General features: G+C 43.0%; 2 protein-coding genes across 5 annotated transcripts; both read left to right on the plus strand.

Moving 5' to 3' along the window:
• The first annotated feature begins 1,721 nt into the window (after positions 1-1,721).
• serbp1b (SERPINE1 mRNA binding protein 1b) lies at positions 1,722-8,471 on the plus strand. 2 transcript variants are annotated; one of them, XM_026149779.1, is made up of 9 exons: positions 1,722-2,113; positions 2,846-3,026; positions 3,208-3,348; positions 3,991-4,062; positions 4,354-4,428; positions 4,672-4,849; positions 6,210-6,275; positions 6,492-6,677; positions 8,351-8,471. In XM_026149779.1, the coding sequence occupies exons 1-9, from the start codon at positions 1,858-1,860 to the stop codon at positions 8,408-8,410; spliced, it is 1,215 nt and encodes a 404-aa protein (XP_026005564.1). In that variant the 5' UTR covers positions 1,722-1,857; the 3' UTR covers positions 8,411-8,471. The 2 variants fall into 2 exon arrangements, with proteins under 2 accessions (XP_026005564.1, XP_026005563.1); XM_026149778.1 differs by having other exon boundaries at positions 1,724-2,113; positions 6,489-6,677.
• Positions 8,472-11,106: 2,635 nt separating this feature from the next.
• On the plus strand, positions 11,107-14,994 carry LOC113010618 (UDP-N-acetylglucosamine/UDP-glucose/GDP-mannose transporter-like). Of its 3 annotated transcripts, XM_026149785.1 has the most exons (13): positions 11,126-11,437; positions 11,837-11,870; positions 11,948-12,034; positions 12,115-12,182; positions 12,268-12,339; positions 12,422-12,490; positions 12,595-12,697; positions 12,783-12,875; positions 12,973-13,040; positions 13,128-13,206; positions 13,290-13,372; positions 14,430-14,482; positions 14,660-14,994. In XM_026149785.1, the coding sequence occupies exons 1-13, from the start codon at positions 11,244-11,246 to the stop codon at positions 14,668-14,670; spliced, it is 1,014 nt and encodes a 337-aa protein (XP_026005570.1). In that variant the 5' UTR covers positions 11,126-11,243; the 3' UTR covers positions 14,671-14,994. The 3 variants fall into 3 exon arrangements, with proteins under 3 accessions (XP_026005571.1, XP_026005569.1, XP_026005570.1); XM_026149784.1 differs by lacking the exon at positions 14,660-14,994 and having other exon boundaries at positions 11,116-11,437; positions 14,430-14,643; XM_026149786.1 differs by lacking the exons at positions 12,973-13,040; positions 14,430-14,482; positions 14,660-14,994 and having other exon boundaries at positions 11,107-11,437; positions 13,290-13,356.

Here is a 14,994-nt window from a genome sequence, read left to right on the forward strand (position 1 = left end):
GTTTAGTCCTGTCCATTATCCAATGATTTTTCTCTTTTTTTGTTTCCATTTTTATTTGTAAAAAATGTATATGTGTAAATTTTATAAAGTACTGGAGTCCAAAATCTAAAAAAATGTTCAAATAACTAAATCTTCTGTGCCAGTTTTGGTGATGAATAGACTTTTAAATGACCTGAAGAATACAACAGTGCCTAACAGTGCATATAGGTAAAAAGTTACATATTAAATATATTACACATTCAAAAAGCGGTGTGACATATTAAATGCCACACCACTACTATGTGCTACTATGTAATGGGGTCATTCCAAATATTAACTTTCAGCTCATTTTGCCTCTTATTTACATGTGTGTTTGCACGTTTCAATGAATTGCTGTACCTATTTTCCCCAACTGGTTAAAGCTGATGGCTGCCTGGTTCTTCCTGTTAAAATTGAGTTTTTCCTTCCCACTGTCGCCAAGTGCTTGCTCATAGGTGGTGGTCTGATTATTGGGGTTTTCTCTGTATTGTTGTTGGGTCTTAAAATATAAAGAACCTTGAGTCAACCATTCCTGTGATTAAATAAATTCATTTAATTTTCCAAGTAAAATATAAAGAAATGATGGATGTCAATTCAAATAGAATTTCATTTGCTAATAATAGCACGCCTTGAATAAAAGTTATTACTTCATCACACAGGTGCACTTCTGTACACTGTCATATTTGTCAGACACAATGCAGAGTGGTGAATTGGTTCAAGTATCGATATATTTTGGCGACTTTATTTTTTATCCTTCATCGTATATCCCTCTGAAGTTTTGCCTTAAGTAAAGGTGCGCTGACCACGTGCGATGCATGTCTCCTTTTGGTTTCAAGCTCTTCTTGTAAATTACAGGAAAGTAGTGGAAGTAGTGTAGTAAGCAAATTAAAAGTACATTTTTTCACATTATCATGCCTTGAACTCCGGACACATTTCAGAGACAAAGCCCAGCTTTACAGTTATGCAGAAATGTCCCTCTAAAACGATATTTTATCAAACCTATTAAATGTTTAATGGAGAATCTGCAGACTGTAAGTGTAAATCCAGTGGCACACTGTACCAGTTTTCTCTTGTTATTACAAAAATGAAATGGCAGAAAGCCGACTCTTCATCTGGACAGCTTCACTTTGAGACTGCAGAAGGATAAAATACAAAAATTGAAAACCTAAATCCAAGTGAACACAGTCAACTTCCTGTCCATTTGAGACGCTCCAGGACAAACCTCAGCACACTTTAAAAAACAACAACAACAAAAAAAAAACTGGGCCAACATTTAATACCTGGAGATATTTCCTCGATATTTTTGTTCAACCCGTGTGACAGCTTTCTCGGTGAACCTAAAGAGCTGATTCTGCTGAATATGTTACTCAGCATGTCCCTGTTGGCCCTACCCACACCACCCTTTTATTATTATTATTTATAAACTGGCAAATCCGACTTAATCTGATGATGTGCCTGTCAGAAGCATCAGGATGAGGTGTAGCTGCACATACAGATGTATCCAGGTATAAGTGGGCACAGTTTAGGCCTTGTGTTTATTCTGCATGAAGTCTGCAGTTATAAAGTTACTTTCATCAGTACCTGTAACTTCTATGCATGTGACACCTTCTCAGAAATGCGGATTACTCGCGGAGGACATGAGCGTAGCGTTACGTAATGTAAATAAAAACATTGCAGCCGACGCGTGCACACATTGGTGTGCGCTGCACGATGTCCCGGATGATGCTCGCACCGGAAGAGAAGGGGCAGCTTTCCCAGCCATCTTGTGGCAGCATCCAGCGAACTGGTCGCATCAAGCCTCGTAGAATCGGAGGTGAATCCCGTTGAAGGGGCGCCATCATGCCCGGACAACTGCAAGAAGGCTTCGGCTGTGTCGTGACCAACCGGTTCGACCAGTTATTGGACGATGAGTCCGACCCTTTCGAGATCCTGAAGGCTGCCGAAAACAAGAAGAAGGAGGGGGCCGCCGCTGCTTCCACCAAGACCGCGGCTCAAGCCGCTAAGCAGCCGAAGAAGGAGTCACAGAAGGACAGAAAGAACCCTCTGCTGGACAAAAAGGAGGAGACCCAGGCGCCAGTCCCCCTGAAGAAAGAAGGTAATGAAAAAGAAAGGAAGGGAAACAATGCACCTGCTTCTCTCGCTAATGAGCGATGCATGTTTATTTTTGCTTTTCGTAGCAACTGTCATGTGCAGCTCCCGTTAGCCACGTTAGCTCGACTCGGCTGAGCGAGACACAGCGTGAGGTCAATATGGACCCTGTGCTGCTGTTATTAGAGGACAGACTAAAAATAAAGCCTCGCAGACGGAACGTAGCTGGACTTGAACACGTACCGAACCAGAGCGGGTTAAAGCCAGCAGCGAGGTGCAGACTGGCGAGCCTGTGTTGCAGAAATGGTTTCTGCTAGCGTTTGACAGGAAGGTGCAGTGTTGGGTTTCTGTGTGGAGGATACAGCTCTATTAGCAGCTTCTGACTTTGCAAAGCAAATGTAGGGAGAAAGGAAAAGGCATCACCTGTGCTGGGAAGACTAGACAGAGCGCTGCTCTTGTTATTATCCCCAACTAATCTTATTAGTGTATTGGTCTTAATTGAATTCATCCAAAGCAAGTAAATAGAGCCATCTTCAGTGCAGTTACATTAAGTTCTCATTGTGTGTACTGCTGAAAGGAGATGATGGGAGACCACACATCAGGTGATGCATTTGTTGTTTTCTCGTTTTGTTTAGCATTTTCCCACACACACACACACACACACACACACACACACACGGTCTAAAATCTAAACAACACAGCTGAGCATAAATTCAGCTTGTGCTCCTTTGATTTGCAGGTATCAGGCGGGTGGGAAGAAGAGCAGACCAGCAGGGCCAGTCTGGTTCCCAGCACCAGGGTGTGCAGGGTGAAGGGCGACCTGGAGACAAGAGGCCGGACCGAAGACCACCCCGCGAGCGCCGCTTTGAGAAACCTGCTGAGGACAAACCCGAGGGGGCTGGAGAGTTTACTGTGGAAAAGTGAGCAGCAATGATGAGAGGGATGGAGGGCTTATTTAAAACATGCCGGCTGGTGCAGATGTAGGCGCATTGACAAGACGTGTGCAGGGTTTGAGAGCTTGCAACTGTTGTTGGAGTGCATGTTTCTCTTAACATCACGTTCATCCTCGTGTTTTAAATTGCATCTGTTTCTGTGCACCAGGCCTTCTGGAGACAGGCCCCCGAGAGGGCGTGGTGGCGGCCGGGGCGGGCGTGGTGGAAGAGGGCGGGGCATGGGCCGAGGCGACGGCTTTGACTCCCGTGGCAAACGAGACTTCGACAGACACAGCAGCAACGACAAATCGTAAGTATGCGCTGAGCTGAGGTCATGAGTAGAAATCGCCTACCAGTGCATGAAAGCTATTATGCTTTATATTATTTTCCTATTTTGTCATGTAAATACTGTTACAACAATAGATGTTTATACTAAATATGCGTACAGTTTCTAATAATGAGATCAGCATACACGCCGGTAATCTCTGAGCTCAAAGATAAATAAACAAGCGCTTATTTTTTCCAGTCTTTGCTGTGTATGATGTCAGAAACATAGGTTGTGTCAGGCACACTGCTGTTCACTCCTTCTGTTTATGAGGGGCAGCCAATCAGAAGAAAGCTAGTTTAAAGGGGGAAGGGGCTAAAATATAGTTTTGATTGGATAATCAACTGAAGGGCTTTACCAAGGCCCTGTATAAGATTACAAAAAGAGATTATTTTGATCTGTAAATCATGCAAAGCTGCTCTACTAGAGTCCTAGACCCAGCAGCTCCTGACTATATGGGTTCTGTGAGAGTCCAGGGGGAACAGCATCTCAAGAAAGTGGTTCTTCATGTTGTCTCAGGCTGTAATCAGCACTTCCCTTAATGAGAAGAGCCCCTCACTGAGGTCCGAGAGAATTTAAGAGAACTCATACACCGTTGGCCGTCTTCCCTTTCTGTTTTCGCTGCAGCACTCCGAAGAGCGAGGAGAAACGCGGCGGAAGCGGCTCGCACAACTGGGGCAACGTGAAGGACGAAGTGAGGTGAGTTTCCCCAAACAGACACATGGCCTGTTTGTCGGAGCGCCGCTGTCAGCAGGATAATGAGGCGCATGTGATATTTTTACAGACTGTGTGCACTCTCTCTCTTTTGAAGTGCTTCTGGTTTTGTCATATCACAGGATGCTGCAGTTTAAGGATGTCTTGGGATGTTTCCCTGTTCGCTTTAAGCTTGAAGTGTCGCTGTTTCCTTTATGAAGAGGCTCAGACAGTTAATGTTTCAGCTAGAGGACGCTTACCATTACTCATACAGAGGTTGTGCATCTTTGTTCCCAGTGAGGCTGAACAAACCGCTCCCCCTGAGACGACCCCAGAGGGCGAGGAAAACGCGCCTGCTGGCTCCGAGAACAAGTGAGAATCCTGTGTCCTTGTGTTGGATGGATGTTGGATGTTTGGATGAAAAAGGATCCCCGTGTGCAAAGTTAATAAGTTGTCACATTGCGTTTCCGTTAGCGTTTGCACTGCTGTTGTGACGCAACAAGGGCGATTTTGTTAAACGCTGCCTCTGACCTTTTGGCCTCAGGATTAGAGGGCATGTATAGAGGTAAGAGGATTGGCGAGTTCCTACAGTGTTGTGTGTTCCTGGCATTGCAGAGAGAACGAGGTCGAAGAGGTGAAAAATGAAGGCCCCAAAGAGATGACCCTGGACGAGTGGAAGGCCATGCAGGACAAGGAGCGCACCAAGGTGGAGTTCAACATCCGCAAGCCCAACGAGGGAGCCGACAGCCAGTGGAAGAAAGGATACGTGCTGCACAAGTCCAAGAGCGAAGACGTGAGTGTGGTGTGCTGAAAGCTTTTCTCGCCCGCAGCTTAGACCTTTAAGTTTTAGTCCTTTGGCTCCCTGAAAAAGACCTTTGCCATCTACACTTGGGATGTTCCTGGGGACTAATTTACAAGTCAAAAACTATTGCGCATATATTTAAAAGCCATTGGAAACTGTTAATCAGTTTATATAATAACTGGAACATATTGCTTTTGGGCATGTGCATGTTGAAACAGTCATTAAGTTATTACAAAATAAAGAGACTTTTTTTTTTGTCTGCAAACCCCATTATATAGACTGTTTTCCCTTGGTTTTTACTGGTGCTTCATAGGATGTAATACCCTAGTACTGTCAGCTTGGGCGGTGATGCAGGTAGAAGCTCCTTGCCAACTGTCTTTAAACAACGCAGGTTACTAACCACCGTGCATCACCAGCAGTAAAGCCGATGAGATGTGGTGAGATTGTACAAACGAGAAACGTGAAAAGCCAAGGACGGCTGCTATAAGAAGGTCTTGTGTGGAGCTTCAGCTAGTTAGTGTGGATGTGTCTCAAAGTTGCTTTTCTGAAATGTGTAGCGTTGCACACACATTATTAGATTAGCTTGGCAAGTGCAGCCTTCATTACATGCAGGTTGATGTCCACATGCATGTGCAAAGTGTGGTTACGTGGTGCTCTGACGCCACCTGCATAAAACAGGTTATTTTCTCCATCAGAGTCACGCACAATCATCCTGGCTGTCATTTGTCTTACTTTCCACCATGATTGGTTACATTTTCTGTCGTACATCTGTTGAGGCTACAGTTGTACATCAATACATTCTGAACAGTCATTCAGTAATTAACTGTTCTGCATCAGATCTAGTCAGGCTTAGACTTGCACGCTGATGATTTTAAGTTTATTGTGATTATTCCAGTTGTTTACTTTGAAGTCAATCAATCAATCAAGGCTTTATTCGCCACGTGCAGGTTGCCCTGCAGTGACAAGCCACAGGGTTGGGTAGGGGGTGAGGAGTAATCCGAAGCAAACACAGCTGTGTGTGTGTGTGTGTGTGTGTGTGTGTGTGTGTGTGTGTGTGTGTGTGTGTGTGTGTGTGTGTGTGTGTGTGTGTGTGTGTGTGTGTGTGTGAGAGAGAGAGAGAAATCTGGCTATAGACACTGACAGGTCACAGCTGATATAGCTATTTAGGTTTGTTTTCCTTAACCATGTTTAAAGTGGACAGCATGTATCCTTGTAAGTAACTGCATTTAAATAGGCAATAGTGACAGGCTTGCTGTGATGTGCGTGGTTAGTGTCAGGTAAACATGCTCAGGCTGTTTGGTTGGTGGTCACTCTGCTGTCTAAAAATAACTGTGGTTGGTTCAATTTCCAGAGACCTGTTGGGGCTTTGATCGACACCGCAGAGACAGAAGCAGAATCGCACAATCTCTACCACAAGGTACCTGCATTACTCACACTTGTTTTTTCATTCACTCAGCCCATGCAAATGTTCAGTGTTAGCTGCGACTCAGTGGCGATACCTTTTTAAAATACTGAGAAGACATTAAAGCTGAAGGCATGGTAAGAAGCAGAGCTCACTGATGGAACGCTGCATTTCTGATCCGAGCACAGTTGACATCTAGCGTGATGGCCATCTACGGTTCTTTATCAGCAGGCCGCCGCTGACGAGTCCAGTGACCACCATTTCCGCAAACCAGCCAACGACATCACATCTCAGCTGGAGATCAACTTCGGAGACCTTGGCCGCCCCGGTCGCGGGCGTGGGGGCGCACGTGGTGGGAGGGGAGGCCGCGGCGGGGGAGGCAGCAGGACGGCACGCGGGGGAGGACGTTCCGAAAAGGTAATGGCAAAAAAACCCAGCTGCCATCACTGCCGACAACAAAGGTTTAGTGTTCTGCACAAAAGAGTTGGCTCTCTGACCGAACCGGCTGTAAAATCACTGAGTTGGAAAAACCTGCTGTGGATCACTAAGACCCTGTAATAACAGAGCACTGAACACATGCTCCACCACGCAAAACTCCGTTACTGACCTCATGTTAGTCAAGCAGGGAATTGTCCTAAATACTGGTGTCTAAATTTGAATAAAGCACCTGCTTTTTCCTTTCTTTTCTTTTTTTTCATTGTCAATAAATTTGACATTCATATTAATAATGGGTTTCAGGCGAATGTTAGTCAGTCTAAGATATTTTTTGGCAAAGCTACACCCAGTCTGTATCACAGAGTGTGTGTATGTGTACATCTAAATATACGCTATAGTTGTTAGAACTTCGTTTAATGTCCATGTATTTACTAGCTTAGTAAAGACAATAAGTCAGTGTTATCCTCTTTGACACATCTATACTGTTTCTTGTTTGTTTTTGACTATTTGAGCAGAAATGTGGATTATGCTTGAATTAATTAACAAAACTGGTTAAAAGCTGAAAAAAATGTTATGCTATGGATAAAATGTCTTAGAGGAGTTCCAAATATTTTCCTCTATGCAGACAAAATCATAAATATACATGTTTATAATATGTACAAATCCAGGTACAGTCCCAGCAGAAGTGTCAAAAGCCTCTTGTAACGTGAAAAACTTACTTTTGAGCCCGAAAATCAAAAGTAAGCTTTAAGATACTAACAAGCTCCCTGTAACTGAAGGGAGCTACAGAGGTGACTGATGGATTCAGCACTACAGCTGACCGCATATAAAGACAATTTACATACACTCCATTGATAGGAGCACTGCCTCCTTCACTTTACACCTACGTCAGCTGCTCATCCATAGAAACGCATGTTGTGAAGGTCACACGGTTATTGAGTCTGCAGGACATTGCTGACTTTTTATACACCATGTGCCTCAGCTATCACCAACCCACAGCCCAGAATTCGTAGATTAAACGCTGTAGCTACTCCACCCAACTTGTCTCTGGGTTGGGTCGTTCCATTTTTTAAAACCTAAAATTTTGCATTATGCGAGGTGAGATCTTTTTGCTGTTGTTTAGTTTGATTGAGAGATAATACGCGCTGTTGTTTTTCCAGCTAACACTTACAAACTTGATAGATTCACACACCAGATCAGCATCCTTGGACTTTTGATTGTTAACCGTACAATCAAAAGTACGGTGTGTCTGTAGGCCCGAGCCCTACAGACACACAGTGATACAGTTCAGTGACTTCAATTAATAGAGGTGAAGCCTCCCAGGTATAATAGTAGCCACAGACACCTGTGTAGGCATCTGCCTGTCACTCAAAGTGGCCCTAAAACTGCATTATTTATGAGTATTTTAACAGCTTTAATGGGTATGTTATAGAAGGAGTAATGATGGGGGTTATTGGTTACAGAGATGAAACTGTTTTTGTAGCAGGCTGTAAATGCTTTTCTTCAGTGAAGTTCTGCATTTTAACATGCGAGTATAAGGATTGACTCCCTTTTGGAGCCAGCCTCAAGTGGCCAGTGGAGGAACTGCATGTAAACCAGCTTCATTTCAAGCCGTCCTAACGTTGTCCTGGTTCTTGTGTGCTTGTTCCCACCAGGCTAGTGGAGTGTCAGTCCCCAATGTGGATGATCCTGAGGCCTTCCCGGCCCTGGCCTAAAAAGGCTCCCTCTTTCACCACCAGCCCACCCATCAGCCCTTCCGGGCCCCTCCTCTACGAGGCTTGCATGCTTACCACATCTTCAAGTATATAAGAAAAACAGAGGAAAAAAAATAAATGACACAAGAAGACTGTCATCCCATACCCCACTCACATCACCCAAGGACTTAAATTTTACCTGTTTTAAAGGAGACTAAAAGACAAAAAAAAGGGCAGAAAAGGACCTCTTGTTACACTGAAGTTTTGTATTTAGGAACATGAAAGCAGGGATGTTTTCATACTTTTTTTCTTTTCTTTTTTTCCCCCAGAGATTACGCATACTTCATTGATATTTTTTGTGCTGCTTGAATTTCTGCATTTCTGCAATTAGATTGAAGTGTGTGTATTCCTCTTCTCCCTGTAACGACTTCAGCTCAGTATTATGGGGTCAACTTTAGAAAAGGCTTTGTACTGGAGTGTATTTTTTGGCCCTCCCAGTAATACACGCTGATGTGGTAGCACTACACTACATTAGAACCTTGTACTTGTACTAGATGTCTGAAGTACGGCTTAACATGCATTTAAAGTGTAATTACTTGGATCCTGACTATCCATCCCTTTGTGAGGCACAAGTTGAGGATGGGTAACCAGGTTAAATGTGACTTCTACTAAAGCTTGGTATTTTTCTGCTTGTCGTGCAGTGAAAGTTGATGCCTCTTATTGTTTTTTGTTTTGTTTTGATAGTTTGCCTCTTTTTTGGTGGACCAGTGGTTAGTAGTGTTTCACATCCCCTGATCCAGAAGTGCTACCCACTTATATTTCTTTTTTCCAAGGGTGTACCGGGGCCCAATGTATCTTTAGGCTGGTCCTCTTAGGTCATACAGGCTATACAACTTGTAATTTCAGGACCACTAAGCAAATATTGTTTTTGTTTTTTGTTTTGTTAAGAATATGCGTGCGGGCGTGTGTTTGTGTGAGTGTGTGTTGTTTGCAGCAAAGCGTGAGAGCGTGCGTGTGATTTTTGACAGCTAGTTGCTTAGGATTGAAGCATTTTCTCTGCTGAACTTGGCGTTCTCAAACAGGAGAGTGCAAGTTGTCGCCTGAAGTAGTTCTTAATGTCTTTTATGAAGTGATTGTTGAAATGTAGGTGAGAATGATAGCGTAGCTAGACCATGAACATATCTCGCTCTTTTAGAGTATCTGTACTGTCTTTCAGATCTCAAAGCACTTGGTTTTATTAGCACCAATTCCTCCGAAGATTGTTTTTCTTCCCTTTTACTTTAAACCATATTTGGTGTTTTATTTTGTTTTTGGATTTTTTTTGTAATCTTATTTTTATTTTAATCTGTGAACAAGCATCGATGCATAATTTGTCTGAAAGAAATGTCAGCGGTCATTGTGGAACAAGCTACAGAATGTAAAATGTGAGTTAAAGGTGCTCTCAGCTGCCTGTCTCAGCATTTTCCAGCAAGCATTTTAGGTTTTTTTTTTTTTTTCTTTTAATAAAAGCAGGTGTGTGGGTTGGGGTGGGTGCAGGCTGGGGTGGGTGCAGGCTGGGGTGGGGTGGGGGTGTCACACCGAAGACCTGATGGAGTGAATTTTTAAAGCTTTACTTGTCGCGCTCTGCAAAGACTTGCTGGCGACGCGCTGATACAACAGGCTGGAGCAGTTTTCCTCGTAGGACCGTTTGAGCCACATGACATTAAAACTTTCTCTGCAAACATCCCTGTTCTAATAAAAATGCTTTAGAGGTGTTACGTCTGCTCTGTCAGTGGCTCCTTTAAATGCATTCACAGATGTGCTGTTTTCAGTAGTTTATTCAGTGCCAGTTCCTCATTTAGGCTAGAGTGAAAGAAACAGGATGTTGTTTTTATGGGAATTTAAACTGTTGTAAATGACTTGTTAGCCTGTAATCTGTCAGACATATCTGTCATGGATAATATGGAGTCATTTTGAGCTGGCAATAACACTCCTGTCTCAAGGTAGAAGCTGAAATCAGTTTTTGGCAAAGTGACTGTTGTATATATCCTTCATTTATCCGAGTAAAACATTTCATTACTGTTAAAAATGCCTTTTTTTAAAAAGAAATCAGGCCAAAGAGAGCAGCAACACTGTAACAAATGGATATTATAGATGTTATAGAGATACTTTTAAGGGACCAAAAAGGATGAGAACGCAACGCAGTCATAAAGATACTTGCAAAACAGGTAATTATCTTATATATAACCCCTTCATAAATCCTATTCACTACAGTCTGTTTACCATTTAAAGTAAACATATTAGGTCTCAAACATACATAAATTCTGGAAATTACTTCATGACAGAAAACCTTCCATGTTGCAAACATGAGGTTGTGGTTTATTCAGGGCCTGTCTAGGCTGGAGTGAAAGAAAGTCGTTTAAAAAGTCAAACTTGTAGGGATTACAAGGATTAGGGGAAAGCAGCAAAACAAGTAGCCTGATACTACACACCTGAGGCGAAAAAGAAGGGTTTACTGTCATTTTTCTTGCCCGTGTGGCTGGCACTTTAACAAATCCTGGTTATTTCAGTGGTTATGAAGGTGGTTAGCTTTTTTGGTTGTAGCTAGGTGTGTTACTACAGCATAAAATTAAGACGCTATTTTGTGGAAGTCATGTTTGCACATAGAAGTTAAACCAGCTTTTATTTAGGTCAATTAAGATAGACATAGCTGAATTAAAACATTTTTCAAAGAGTCTTAAACATTGGGATGTTTCCCTCCTTTCCATTTCCTTCTTCGCCGACGGGATTACCGAGCACAGTCTGTCACGCATGCGCGGGAAGACCTATTGGAGTTCCTTTTTTTTTTTTTAAACAAACTTTGTCGACCCCTCTGATGGCGGCGCACGTCAAACGTCGGGGTGAGCCCGGCCAAAAGAGCTTGTCGTCTGAGGGAACATCCTCCACAACCGAAAGACAAACATCCGGGGACACCTCAGCGGTGCTGCTGAAGCTGTTAGCGGCGGTCTTTTACGGAGTCAGCTCGTTTGTCATCGTCGTCGTCAACAAAAGCGTCCTCACAAACTTCAGGTAAAGGTGCAAAGTCTAAGTTAGCTGCTGATTGGTGGGGCACGTTTGACCAATTTTACACCGTTATCAATAAGAAGAAGAAGAAGGGGTGTCAGATAAACGAAGCTGGACATCTGAAAACTGTCAGAGAAATGGGTCCAGGTGAAACTTTAGGTACCACAGGACACGCACCTTTGACGTAACCTTTGCCCCACTACAAATGCGTAACACATCAAACCTCTTATGAATCTCAATATGTGTGAGGGTCAGAGTTGGGCATAAACAAGATGAAAACCAGAAAGTCCTCCAAAAAAGTGGACAACTTCCAGGAAATGAAGCTTCTCATCCTCATATCGTCTGTAATGGAATGTCAGGTAAAGCATCATTCATATGACTGAGTCGTGTCGTCTTGTTTTACAGATTCCCGTCATCAACATGCGTTGGAATTGGCCAAGTAAGCATCTCTTTAAAGCTGTTTTCTGTTTATGTGGTAGCACCGTCTGATGTGCCGTGCCCCCCTTTCCTTTGCAGATGCTGGCTACGGTTGTAGTTCTGAGGATTGGGAAGATGTTGGGAGTTATCTCATTTCCAGATTTGGATTCGAGTATTCCACGCAAGGTGAGGTGGGGATTTATAAAGCTGAAAATCAAAAGATGAAGAACTGGTCATCGCATTTCACACATACCCTGTCTTTCCAGATGTTCCCGCTGCCACTGTTGTATGTCGGGAATCAAATATCAGGACTGTTTGGGACCCAGCGCCTCAAGTGAGAACTTCATAGAACATGACACGAGACGCAGCGTCCCAAATGTGACTTGCCAAACTTAACAGCTTGTATTTTTCTGCCTCAGTTTACCCATGTTTACTGTGCTGAGGAGGTTCAGTATTTTTCTTACCATGGTGTTTGAGGGATTCTTGCTAAAGTAAGAAAATATTTTTCTCTCTCTCAGATTTTCTGCATAAATAACTGATTTTAACACTGCCACCCGTCTACTTTCCTCACAGAAAGACCTTTTCTACCTCCATTAAAATGACGGTGTTCACCATGATCTTTGGTGCTTTCATCGCGGCCAGGTGAGACGGTCACATACACAGACACCGCCATCCGCTTCGGGCTTTATGAAGAGGCACGTGTGTGATTTTTTTTGCCACGTTCTGTGGCGTTTTTTGCTTTGTAGCGCCGACTTAGCTTTTGATCTGGAAGGATACGTATTCATAATGCTGAATAATGTTCTGACAGCAGCCAGTGGGGCATATGTGAAGCAGAAGCTGGACTCCAAGGTGAGCAGAGCAGCAGGTCACACAGTATATACACTGGCTGTTTGTCATGAAGACTTTAAAGGGTCATCTTCTCCCATCCACACAGGAGCTGGGCAAATATGGTCTTCTTTATTACAATGCTTTGATAATGATTTTCCCCACTCTGGCGTACGCTTACTACTCAGGGGACTTGCAAATGGTAAGTTTTCAAACACTGATTGGTTTGTAAGACTTAAGAGTCAGAGAGCTCAGATAATCAGTGCTATGTGTGCGTGTGCGTGGGTGTTCGGGTACAGGGGCTGGAGTATAATGGTTGGTCTGATCGCATGTTTGCTGTGCAGTTTGTGCTCTCCTGTGTCATGGGGTAAAGTAGACGCCTAATCGTCATTGTTTATTCCATGATTGCCCACTTTGGTCTTTTCGTCTAACTCTGCTTCGCTTCATTGCACAGATTTATTTTGATGTACTCCATCATGCTGTGCACACAGTACAACTCCGCACTCACCACCTCCATCATTGGCTGTATTAAGGTGAGTCATCTCAGGCTGGCTCACGCTCACAGTTTGATGTGTAGTGCGTACATGTGCAGTGACTTTCCCTGCGACATCCACAGAATATCCTCGTGACATACATTGGAATGGTGTTTGGAGGGGACTACATATTCACCTGGACTAACTTTATAGGTCTGAACATCAGGTAAGACAGATTGAACAGCTGAACTGTTGAGCTGATTTAGGACCAGTGCAGTTCAAAGATGATCGAGATATTTTTGTTCTGGGGCTTCCTTGTGTGTCCAGACATAAGTGGAAAGCGTATGAGAGGAGATTGGCAGTAAACTTCACTGAACACCAGATAGGGCATTGATTCATTCAGATGCAGCAAAGAGAGGAGCTGAAGAGGGTTGCAAAGTGGCTTGCAGAAGCATAGCAGACATGGGTGGAGGAAGGAGCTCAGACTTCATTCTCAAAGGCTAAGAGGGCTAGAGATTGGATGGCAAACCCCTAAAAACTGTGTCCCGGTGTAGTCCCCAGCTAGCTGGCAATTAGTTTCTGAAGACTGCTGGCTGTTGCCAATGAAATCAGTTGCAAAGAGGGTGCTGCACCAAAAACCTCCTTGTGATTGCTTTGATAGCCAGTAGATCGCCAGTAGTTTGGAATAGTTTGTCAACTTGTCAGCAGACACTTTCCAACTAACTGCCAAGTGTTAGTGAAACTTGAGAAAATGATGACACAAATTGAAAACAGATACAGATTTGCCCAAAAAGTACAAGTTGTAGCTTACCACCACAATCAAAAAGCACAAGTTTGACTTCGAAGGTGAATGCTTTTTGGTGTCATGATGTGGGGCGGGTGCACCGTGAAACCAGTTATATTTATATAAATAAAATCAACTGAATAAACGATTTGTCACCACAGATAATCCTGTTAGAAACTGTCCTAATTTCATATCCTAATTTTTAACAACATGTTATGACCAATATTTATAAAACAGACTTTATTTTTTCCCCACTTTAGTATGACCCAGCGACTGAGCCATAAACTCATCAGGAAAGTGTTTATTAGAGTGGTCAAGGAAGAAAGCTGTTAGGTGGCATTCAGATAGAATACAGGTTTAAGCCACTTCCACCTTTACTTCATTTTTCCAAACTGGAAGCTCTGCCCATGTTTTAGAATGTCTGTGATAGAAAAAAGTCCAATACTCGATTAAAAAAAATAAATACAGGAGCACATTTTCTCATCTTTGTTTCCCACAGCATTGCTGGGAGCTTGGTGTACTCCTATATCACCTTCACACAGGAGCAATCAAGTAAGAACCGTTAAAATGAGTCAAAACCACACAAGGTTTCACCTTATCGATGTTTGGAATTTAACAATATAGTTTTTACACTGTGAGAAACTATATTGTTTTTCACTGTACGAGTTCAGAGGATCCTACACAAAGTGGACGAGTCTCTGAAGTTAACTGCTTTTTAAATTTTAACAGAAAAGGCATAAACCAAAGAGTGAAACCCCGCCTGGGACGGAAGAACTTCAGCAAAATTTTCATTTGTCGTCTTCTATGTGGAAATGTTTTTGAGTGGTGGCAAACACAGAAGACTCGTGGATGTAGTGAAAGAGGACACACAGAGAAGGTTGTTCAGCCATGAGAGAGGACAATCTGCTGTGGTGATCCCTGAAAGGAGCAACCAAAAGACTATATGAACTTAATTTTTATAATTGTTCATTTTCATTCATTTCCAAATTAAATATCTATTTTCCAGTTCTGTTTCAATACATAACTCGGAATTAACTGTACATCATAAATAATTTTCTAATGAA

This window comes from Astatotilapia calliptera, chromosome 18, assembly GCF_900246225.1.
Source record: "Astatotilapia calliptera chromosome 18, fAstCal1.2, whole genome shotgun sequence".
Classification (NCBI taxonomy): Eukaryota; Metazoa; Chordata; class Actinopteri; order Cichliformes; family Cichlidae; genus Astatotilapia; species Astatotilapia calliptera.